This window comes from Centruroides sculpturatus, unplaced genomic scaffold (assembly GCF_000671375.1).
Source record: "Centruroides sculpturatus isolate CEXI.00-Female unplaced genomic scaffold, Cexi_2.0 scaffold932, whole genome shotgun sequence".
Lineage (NCBI taxonomy): Eukaryota > Metazoa > Arthropoda > Arachnida > Scorpiones > Buthidae > Centruroides > Centruroides sculpturatus.
In genome coordinates, this window is record NW_019385024.1 from 57,374 (window position 1) to 69,349 (window position 11,976).

The 11,976-nt window shown below is 28.1% G+C and overlaps 1 protein-coding gene across 4 annotated transcripts; it reads right to left on the reverse strand.

Moving 5' to 3' along the window:
* Positions 1-534: 534 nt before the first annotated feature.
* On the reverse strand, positions 535-10,952 carry LOC111633575 (phosphoserine phosphatase-like). Of its 4 annotated transcripts, none has more exons than XM_023378170.1 (6): positions 10,616-10,952; positions 10,348-10,474; positions 7,577-7,711; positions 5,452-5,597; positions 3,906-4,054; positions 535-1,854 (listed from the first exon to the last, which is right to left on the reverse strand). In XM_023378170.1, exons 1-6 carry the CDS (start codon positions 10,731-10,733, stop codon positions 1,747-1,749), a joined length of 783 nt encoding a protein of 260 aa, XP_023233938.1. In that variant the 5' UTR covers positions 10,734-10,952; the 3' UTR covers positions 535-1,746. The 4 variants fall into 4 exon arrangements, with proteins under 4 accessions (XP_023233938.1, XP_023233939.1, XP_023233937.1 ...); XM_023378171.1 differs by having other exon boundaries at positions 536-1,854; positions 10,348-10,470; positions 10,616-10,951; XM_023378169.1 differs by having other exon boundaries at positions 537-1,854; positions 10,348-10,525.
* Positions 10,953-11,976: the final 1,024 nt, after the last annotated feature.

Genomic DNA, 11,976 nt, shown 5'->3' on the forward strand with positions numbered 1-11,976 from the left:
CCAGGTGCTAAGTGCTATGGGGCACCTCAATGGTAAAGAAAATTAAAGGGTATAAATTAGGGGCAACCAAGGGGGGTGCGATAATAGGATGTCGCTCCATCCTAAAACTTGCCTTGGGCCAGCACTGATTCCATGTAGAAAATATTTAACATTAACTTGGAAAAATGTACAAATGGAGTTTGAATGTAGTGAAGAATTTTATTATTAAGTAATATATCAATTGAATTAAATGAAAGATCTGATTTATGAAAGACCTATATTAGTACCTCTTTTTTGCTAACTGAAAGAAACCCAAAGAGGATTTATTTTCACTTTTAGAAAGCATCCAGCAACAAGTTGCATAACTTTCCCAGCTATTATGAGATTTTATTTTGTATTTTTAATTACAATATAATAAAGTTGTGTGTGGATGCTATCTGTTATGAAATTTTGTTATAAGAACTTTCTATATTTTTAATTATTGAAATAAAAAGCTTAGTGTAGTAATCAGTTTCATAAAATATTGTAAATGGTAATAGCATATCTCAGGTGAGGCTGGACTTAATGAAGACTAACATCAAGTCCAACTCCACTTGAGATATAACATATGATAATCCTCTAGCTCCCTACCCCTTCAATATTTAATCACCAAATTTTAATAGCATCACCCCTGTACACAAGCCATGCCAAATTTAATATCTCAGAATGGGGGAAAGATTAAGAAACAAAAAACAAAATAGACCAACACATACATGCGGAAATTGTTTTGCTGTTTTTTTTTTTTACTTTTTGGGTTCAGGAAGTCTCAAAATCTGGAGATTCGCAAAACACTTTGAGGATCAAATTTGACACAATTCCAATACTTTCCCTTGTTATGTATACATAAAGCCTGGAAAGTATAAAAGGCAAAAAGCAAACTAGCATTTAGGGATGTTTTGCAGTGCCATTTTAGAGGCATTATGCACCTCAAGCAGTGAGACATCTCAAAGCTCCTTCCCTGGAAACTACATTCAGCATCAAGCTTCCAAAGTGTTTTTTGGTCAATTTATTTTGTGCATCCAGTAGCAAAAAATAAAATGATAATCCACTCAACAAATACTCTCTCCGTTTTAATTGGTGTACAAAATGTGGCATTCCATTAAGTGGCTGATTTCTTCTTAAGTAAGATAGTCTTTTCAATAAGCTGAAACAGAAATAATTGATGATGATGAAAATATTGCAAAAGTTGAATTTAAAGATAGTCAAGGAGGGTTTTGATTAGTTCTTGAGACCAGAAAGTTTCATAGTTTACAGGTTATGTCTAATGTAGTAACTATATGTTATTGTAGGTTATATGTGTTATTTAATGAGTTAATAATACTTCAGAGTCAAAATTAATTTATGTAGGAAAACTTTATGAGCATTCGTTTCTTCACTTTAATACTATTTTGGCTTACGAGAGGTTTCATAGGAGCTTGTATATCTAAGAAAACTAAGTGTTGAATTAATTTAATAATTTTATTAAAAAATACAGATAATAAGCAAATGAAACAATCCCATTAAAAGGTACATTTACTACTACAACATCTAAAATGATTAATAAAGAAATTACATGTTGGCTTTCCAAAAGCTAATATTGCCTCCACAGGAGGTCATACAGTACACACTCAAAGAGTGCAGGTGCAATCATATTTTGTTAATACTGGTTTTTATTAAAAATAAAATTGTGTAAATACTAATTATATAATAAATATCACAAGAAAGTTTTCTCTTAAAATAATACTAAATTTAGTTTTGTAGTTCTTCGATCAGTTCGTAAAAATCTGTAACAAACCATCCGGCTTTGTCTTTAATGATATTTCTCTTGCTGTTTCCTCCAAATCCAATAAAACCATCCTATTAAATATACAAATTTAATTAATACTTTTAATTATTTATTTTCTAAATCAATTGTAAAAATTTAATCTAAAAAAATTCAATATTCTATATAAACAGTGTTATAATTCATTTAATTATGCTGGATCTATATCCATTTTGAGATTACTTGTTTCTCAGTAACCCAATTCATTCAACCCTAAAAAGATAAAAATAACAATTAAGATTTTCAATAAAAGCTTGTTAGTTATACAGTAAATCCATATATTTACAGTAAAATTAATTAAAATTAATTAAATTATTCTTATTAAGCATAAATCTGTTTTCTTTTATAATCAAATGTAAGCAAAAATTTTCACATAAAAGGATTTGAATTTTTTATCTTTTATAATCAACCGGAAAACAATTACTTCTAAATTAATGAATAAACTTATTATATTTTAAATACAGTAAAATTAATAAAATTTACTAAAAACATTTTAAAACATCGTTTTATTTATTTTGTGTCAGATTTCCTTCCAAATTTTTAATGTTAGATAAATTCATTTATTCACTTTTCAATTCTCATAATTCTCAATAGCTATTTTTTTACAATAATCATTAATTTCCTTTAATATAATTTGCTGGAGTGCTTCTAACATCAAAAACTGATATTCTCTCCCAAGTATTTTTGGGCTACTATACTCATTTTCAAGAGAGTGCAATCTTTAGTCTGTAAAAGATAATTCTAGAATGCCACTTGACAGACAGATTTGAAGATAGAATGGAACAGCAAAAATTCTAGAAGAGCTTAGAGAGGTTAGATCAAGTAGAGAAAGTTTAAGGAAAGATGTGATTAAGAGTAGGAACCGAGAATTGTTATCAATGACTTGGAAGTGGTTATTAGAAAAAAAATTAGAGGGTTAGAAGTAAAATATGATTAAAAATATCAGTTTCAAAAGTTCAACTGTTCTAAAAAACAAAGCAGTGAGCTTTTGGAATTTTTAGTGGAACAAATTTAAATAAGAACTAGATAGAATTATCTTTTACAGACTAAAGGTCGCATTCTCCTGAAAATGGGCATAGTAGCCCAAAATTATTTGGGAGAGATTGTCAGTATTGTATTGTTGGAGTTCTTCTATCTACCTTTAAGTTGGAATTAATACTATTACTTTTGTTTAAGAAAAGGAAATGTTTAATTGATGTATCTTCTGTTCTTAATTGTGTTGATCAGACTAAATGTGAATTTGGTAGCAATTCATTCTCCACAATAAATCTCAAAATAATCTGTCATTTCAGATTTATCTTCATATCAATAATTAGCCTAATATCCTTAACTACCATAGTACAAGATTAATAATTGTTATAGAATATTCTGGAAGAAAAGTTCAATTATTAATCTGAAACAGTATTCAAACCTGCAAATTCTGTTTATTGTGCAGATGTATTATCATTTAGGTCACCTGGATCTTCATCTAATATTTGATTTTTTTTTTATTTAGTAGCCTCAGGATTTCCATCCTGAGGCTACTAATGAAGCTACTAATGAGTAAGGCAACTTTCAATCATGCTCACAATGCTCACATTAAAACTTCTGGCTCCAATTCAATGGCAAGCTGATACATTTACCATCTTAGCCATCTCACCTACTAATTTCAGGATTATAAACATAGTGGTCACTCACCACACTAACAAGACACAACTTTATGTCTAGATCTTAATGAATCTCAGCAGGGCTGTCAAGAGCTTGTACAGGGAGTAGAGCAGGTCGTTTTGCCTCTTAGCAGGCTCTTTTAAAAATGAAATATGTAAAATTGTTTCTTTAACATTAAAGATTGCTTTTTATTAATATTTTTACTAAAGAAAATATAATCTTGATTTTAAAGAGTTAGGAATTACTACAGGGCCCATGTTTTCTCTGGGACCAAGAAAAATCTCCAGCTCTCAGCCACCTTATATAAATACTATGCCAGAATAGAAAGCATTAAGTGTTAAAATTTAGAAAGTTTACATCGTTTTTAATATTTTAAAAATTTTGCATTGTTTTTATTTTATAATTACATATATGTATATATATAATCTTGGTAACTTACAGCTGGAGGACAAGCCATTAAATCAGTAATGCCATCTCCAATCATTACAACTTTCTGATAGCCATAATTTTCTTTTAGATAACTTATTACTTCAGCTTTTCCATTCTGATGACAAACAGGTTGATTTTCATCAAAACCAGCATATTTACCTATTTGAAAAGAAAAAAGAAAAAACATCAAACAGAAATCTGAACAGTTGAAGTATCAAATAAAACAAACTGTGCATCTTATGAATTTTGTACTAAAAAAACATTTTATTAACTATAATACTAAATAGCAGAAAATGATGGTTTTCAAAGAACCAAAATAATTTTCTATAGATAATATCATAAATTGAAGTTTTATAGTTCAAAACTAAATTTATAGGAATAGAATACCACACTACAATAGTCAATAAAAAAATTGGGTACTCAAAATGTATCCCAATAGAAATGTATCTTGTTACAAAGCATTGGTCTACAATATTAAAAAAATTATATACTGGGTAATTATTATAGATAAAATATTTTGTGCTGAGAAATAAAAAATCTGGTAAAATTCCTAAAAGTTTAATCTGAAAGAACTACAGCAGTTCTTTGTTTCCAAACGTTTTTTACTCCAAATATAAAAGCACATTAGCCAATAATTACTTTCCTGGCTCTCTTATATATAACAGAGGAAAAGTATGATGATCTATCAAAGAACAACCCTCTCAAGATTTTTACATTTTTTGACTTGGGACCTTAAAACATCAAGAAATGCAAAATATTTCGGCAAGTTTTTTTCTGTGTGTGTGGGGGGATATAATTTTGTTCACCCTCTTTGAAGCTTAACTCCTGTGCTTATTGTCATATCTCAAGTAGGGTTAGACTTGATGATTCTACTCATAATTAGCATTTACAATTTTTTGTAAAACCCATCATTATCCTTTTTGCCATTTTATAAAAATTAAAAATATAAGAAGCTTTTTTTTTAATAAAAAAATAACAGATAGCATCACATGCAGTTTTAAATGTTGCTGGAAAAGTTAAGCAGCTCATTGCTGAATTTTTAAAAAAAATGGTTGCTATTGAATTTCTACTAACATCCAATCATTGACCTTAAAATTACTATTGTATAAAATACAACCCACAAAAAGTAAGTTGGCATAAAGATCAAAAACAGAAAATGGCTGCATAGATACATTGTTTGTTTGTCCACCAATATACAATAGCTCCTCATTATATTATGCATAAGTAAGTTCTATCCTTATAAAATGTAATAACGATTAGCAATTGTTCACCAGATCATAGATGTATAATGGCAACATAAGTGCTTTTTTTCCTGTGAACATTAAATGCAAACATTGCAGGTTCTGCCCATTGACACTCTGAGAATTTATTCATTCACAAATCTTAAAAGATTCATAAATTTAATAAAGGCTTTCAATTCTTTTAAAAAACTAACTTTGGATTATATTAGCAATGATATATATACAAAAAAAATCTATTTTATGTATTTTATTTTATCTAAAAACAGTTTTAACAATTTGTTATACATTCAAAAATATTAAAAAAAAATTACTTACCATTAAAATAAAACAAAAGTCTGTTAGCAAACACATTATTTAAACATATATTTAATTCTTTAGCAATTGGTTCTAACAATGTATAGAAGCCACCGGATATCAAATAGACTGCAATCTGTCTATTGTGGAGTATTCTGATTAGATCTCTACAAAAACAAATTTAATTATTACTGAAATTGAAATCAATAAAAGTTAATTCTAATTTATTGCACACAACTATTTATAAATAGTAAAAAAAATTTTATTTTAAACCATTATTTGGATATCAATGCTACCAGCAACTCAGTCTTGGAAATTTGACGTATCAAACAAGGAGGCACCAGAAGAATAGTTTTGTCTTTTAGTTGGCATCTGAATTCTTGTAATTTATCCATGATAAATTATGGGAATTCAAATGCAACTGCAGCATACAGATAGAGCATTCTTATACTAGTTGTGAAGCCATCTTAGAAACTACTGCATTAAATCAAGATTATTTTTAACTCTATTGTAATTTCTGAAAAGAATGATGGATCTAGCATGTCAGAATGATACATTATAACTGATATGGATCTAATTTCAGTAACTACTTGGTTTTAAAAAAAGCTGAAAGATAAGAAGACTTTTGAAAATACAGAAAATAACAAGCAATAGAGACATTTGATGAGAAGTTCAAAAAACGTTTGTCATTTTCTCTCTCTAATTAATAAATAATTGTTTGAAATTCAGGGTATTTGAATAAAAACAGTGTTTTGAGCCTATTTTCTACTAAATAGCACCATTGTACAGGCATCATCATAAGAAAAAGCACAGTGTATATTATTGTTCCCAGAAACAAAGTCTATAACTGTTGCCAAAAGGAATGTCAGGCGAGCATGTTGTAAGAATGCTTCAGTGACAAAAGCATTCATAAGTGGAATCAACTAGTTGCTGGAAACAGAAGTATTTTAAGAGGTCACCCACAAGGTAGACATACAACAAATGCAGAAAACATAGAAAGAATTATATTGTGTTTCCATCATAGTGTCCAAAACACTCAATTAGTAGTTTGAGTCATCTAGTAAACATTTTTCTTAAAAGCACTATGCTTGTTGATGATTGCAAAAGATTAAAACTTTATGCTTACGAACTAACTTGTTCATAAGATTCAGCTTTCAGCTTACTGAGGTTTGATGAAAGTCTAAAAATGTATCTGGATAAAATGTAGAATATGAAATTATTATTCAATATCACCAACTCAATTTTAAATTATTTTGTATTATTAAAAATAAAATGTGTATAAAGTAAAATCAAATATTTTGCAATTCATTGGAGGACTGATAATTTTTTTTAAATATGATCTTCGATAGTCTGTATCAAGAATTTATTTTTTTAACATTAAAATCAATATCTATGTTATTCATGAACGTCATACAATTTTTTTTTTATCATCCCAAATTTGATGCAATAGTGGCAAGTAATTGTTACTAAATAAACTGTATATGAAAATATATAAGCATACTAAACTAAATGATTTAAACTTATAATAATTTTATTGATTTTGTATATAATCAAAGCTTGATAACTTCTTCCAATTGAATTTTAAAAATTTACTATTTTTCCTGCAGTGAAAACATTTTAGGAAACTAACCACTTTCAGGCTTTACACACAATAGACCATTGAAAAGGTAATGCTAGTAGTGATCTAGTGTCTCCTCTTGATCTTTATTTCTCTTGTTAACTTCAATGATGGTTATAAATCTTGAAGGCACTTGAGTTTTCTAAGAAGATTTTACTCTAAGTAAAGCAGTTTGAATTGAATTTACATTCAGGGAGTAAAGTATTTGATAAAAAGTTAAGACGAAGCTAAGAAGTGCTAAACTTTTTAGCATTTCTTTTAACTAAATGATCTTTTAATTTCATTTAAACAAAATTAATTTAAACAAAAGATAAATTGTCTGTAAATTAATAGAATTAATTCGCTTACAGATAACATTTAACAAAACTTTTGGTTAATGTTATCTGTAAATGATGTTATAATAAGCAAATGTAAATGATGTTATAATAAGCAAAATATTAATAAATGTCTGGATTTAGTAATATAAATCTTGAAATATTTCTTTAACAACACAAATATTCAGATACAATAATGAATTGAAGTACTTACTTGATTCCTGGAGTGAAATTAGGATGATGCTTATATAAATATTCATGAATCATAGTTACAGTTGGCTGGATTAACTCTAAACGTTGATGAAGAGCCTCTTTAAATGTCATCCCACCACTCATCGCTTTCTGTGTCCTTTAATTTAATAGCAATAAAATTAATGATTTTTATTGTTTAAAAAAAATAAACAAATTAATAATAAATATTTATATTGAAATTAAGTTTAAAGCTATATGTCTACATGATGAATTTTTAATTAAGATATTCCTTTAAAAAAAAAAAGGTTAAACTGGTATATAAATTAGTGTATAGAATAGTATAATTAACTCAGAGCTGGCAGAAGGATGTCAAAAGAAAGAAAAATTAAGAAAGTATTAAAAATTATCATGCAAATGATCATAAATTTGTTGCAGCTAACGTGCTTACAGTCAACTACTGCCTACTGTCAAGTCAGATTAATGGTATGAGGTACACTGATGACATAGTGATACATTTATGAAATCATGCATTCTTATGTGTTGCTTTTTATGGCAGGGTTGCAAACAGTCCTGCCCTAAGGAAGACAAATCTAAAGACTGGACAGACCAAAGAAGTGTGGCATTGTTTCCAAGGAATGTCTCGGTCATGTTGCCACACTTCCTTGTCCTGCCCAGTCTCCAGAGTTGTCTCTCATTGAACATTTGTGGGACCAGACAGGATTGCAGCTTCATCTATCTACGAGTATGACAGATCTAGGACAACAGTTGCAACATCTGTGGACAAATATGTCACAGGATAGCATGTGGTGCCTGTATGCATCCATACCCAATAATATCACTGTACATCCAGGCAAGAGGAGACCCTACAAGATACAATTTAAAAGGAACCTTTAGTATCATTGTTTCATAGTAAATAAGATATTGTAATCAATTATTACCATAATCATCAGATTTGCACTAATAAAGTTTCATTTTATTTCAACACCTCCATTGTGTGACTTTTTTTCCAAATTAAAATATAATAAATGTATAAATCTAAAAGTGTATAGAATATTGTAAAAATAAAGACAATATTTGCTCTTAGCCTGCATTATTTTTCTTGTATTTCTGCATTAATTTGATATAATTCTGTTTCAAAGACAGATATAAAAAGAATCTGCAGTCTTCTTAATGCCTCTTCCTCATATCACAGGAACACAAAGATCCAGTTATTTTTGTGTTCTTTCAAATTATACTTCTATATATTTTTAAGTAATTTTTCAACCTAGATTTTTTTTATATACAATTTTCACAATATCCCAACAACTTAAGGACTTTTAAAAATAATTTCACACAATTTTATTTAGGGAAAAACTTAAAAGATATATTTCATTCCAGATTTGTATTGCTCTATTATGCTTCTATTTATTGCATTCAAGTTCCAATTTGTTTACTAGCAGAGAATAAAAAAATGCTCCTTTCTGCATTAGAATCATTAGTAGGAACATATAAAGGTCTTTAATAAATATATTTAAAATATGAAATAAAATTAATTTTTCAAATTTATTACTGTATGGTCTATAATAATAAAGAATATTGTGGTTCTGCAACAGGTAAAACCAGATGTAAAATGAAACCAACATATTAAAATAAAGTGTAGAATCTATGGGATTGTTAAGTANTGATGGTGTAAAAACAATTTAAACGAAGTTAAAATGTAAATGAATAGAGCAACATAGATTCATTTATGAGAGAAGATTCTTCTTAAACTTGGTTAATGTTCCTCTTCCGGATTCCTCTCCTAATTGTTGCTCTTTAAAAGATGCTAAATTGAAGTAAAGAAAATACAATTTTTATATCTCTATATTGGATTGATTTAATTGTATAATTATTTATTTAAATCGATTTTCGGTATACGCGCAATTATATCTGAATATCCTATATTTTGATTCGTCGATAATTGACTATTATGCGAGCATTTTAAACATTGACAATTAGAATTAACTATTTATTGGATAATAAATCGATATCAAAAGTGTTGTAGCGGAGTAAATAGTTATAATGTATAAATATTTAATAACCGAATGTCATTTTATCAATAAATCACCAAGAATTGTGATAGAATTTCATGTCTTTCCTTACGTATCTCATCTAGAAAATGTACAGTTTACATTATAATATTGCATACTGATAATACAGGAAAGATTTTTAATAATAATAAATAATCTAGAAACTATTTTAAAAATAATTATTGATAAAGTTTTTGCACATCTCCATGTTAAAAATATATTTAAAATATGAAATAAAATTAATTTTTCAAATTTATTACTGTATGGTCTATAATAATAAAGAATATTGTGGTTCTGCAACAGGTAAAACCAGATGTAAAATGAAACCAACATATTAAAATAAAGTGTAGAATCTATGGGATTGTTAAGTATAATGTCTTTCCAGAATAAATTGGTTTTTAGTCATGAATTTTATTGAAACAAAATATCTGGACCATTTGACTCAGTGCCCAAAATGATATTTTATATTTAAAAAAAATATATAAGTGATGAAAATCTGTTTTTAACTGTTTATTGCATTTATTCAGGTATTTTTTTAATGACTTTTGGAGATGGGTGAGGCTTTATATTTGTATAACAGCACACACATCCCACCCTATCCCTGATATATATATTATTGTATAATAAATATGAAGAGAAGTATCAAGTTTTCTCAAAGTTTGATATGATATTTACAGAAGAGAGTATCACTCAATTGTAATTTATAAAGCATAGAATATAAATAAATACAAGAATAGTGTCTTACTTCTCTGCAACTTCTTTTTCTTTCCCGGCAAATTTCGCTAATTCGTCGATAGCTTCGTCTTTACAAACCGTAGAATCTACATCGAAGCATACCGCATCCGCTTCTCTCCACAATTTCTTAGTCCTTTCTTCGAAATTGTTATAAAAATTAAGATAATATCGACACGAGATCATTCTGCCAAACTAAACAATGCATATTTAATGAAAGAATTTACCAATAAAATATTTAAAGAATATCTTTCTATGGGATAATGCCCTTTAAATCTTACCTTTCTCGTATATTTCGATAGGAATAGACAAGTAAAGTAGCTTTAGTAGATACTGCGTTACGGATGTGTGACATTCGTGGATTGGCGTAATGGACAGTTTCCAATGATCGACCGACATAACTTAGTTGTTTTCCACTCGGCCAATGGGACACGCAAAGAGTAGTGACGAGAGAGAATGGAAAACTACCGAAGTGTACAGGTACACTCCGTCAAATGCCGTCATTCCCGCGAATAAAATGAAATTCAATTCAAAAAGAAAAAACGATCGAAAGCATTTTCTACGTCACCCTCAAGTAACAACAATGTAATAAGATAGCAAGCGCAATTACTGGAAGACAAACTGGATTATCTTATTAATATAAAAGTAATAATCGTCATTATAATTAATTTTTAATTTACAAACACAAATACGAGAATGTTTTTATAATATTTAAAAATAATTCTTTACACTAATTTCAATAGAATTAAATGCATTGCCGTGCGGTATCCAACCCAGTTTGGTAGGATTCCTGTTGGTTAATAATTAAATTTAAGGCATCTTTAGGAAGAATTTCACGATAATAAAGGTAGTAATTGAAATTATATCAAATTTTCTTATAAATTTAAAAGTGTGGAACCCCCTCTGAGGCCCAAAAACTAACGTCTGGGTTGGATCTTGTTTTACCTCACTCAAGAATCAATCTTTAAATACAGGATTTTATTGATATTTTTGTAGTGAATTTAATAAAAGAACTCGAATAAATTGCAATTTTTAATTATTATATTTATGTATTTATTAATTTATTTAAAATTAATAAATTAGCGTATTAGAAAAAAAAATTCGAGATTTTAAACTGTGCGGAGGGGTAAATAACCTGGTCGGATGTGCCTCTGTTTTCCTCCTCTTCTATTTAAAGGTTTGCTAGATGATTCTTCGGATATTTAAATTAATAAAACTTATGTATAAACGGGAGTATATAAGTTAATTATTAAATTATTTCCGATTAAAATTTGTTATTATAAGATAGATATATATTAATTGTAAAAAGATAAAGTTTGTTCAAAATTAAAGGCTAAAGAATATTAAGAATAAACCTCCTGAGGCCTTATTATCAACGAATACAAATAAATACATGAGTTGATCGATGATTTTTAACTTTTTCTCATAGTAGGTTTACTTTGCTATGTGTGATACACCTGATGCCCAGTAATTTATTTAAATAAATTGTCGGAATATCATGAAAACCAATGGATTAAGTGATTCATATAATAAGAAATCTCATATTAAATAATATTACTGGAATGTTTGATAATATATGCTAATTTCTTCCATAACTCTTATTTTAATTAACAAACTAGTGAAATATTTAATGTTAATACAG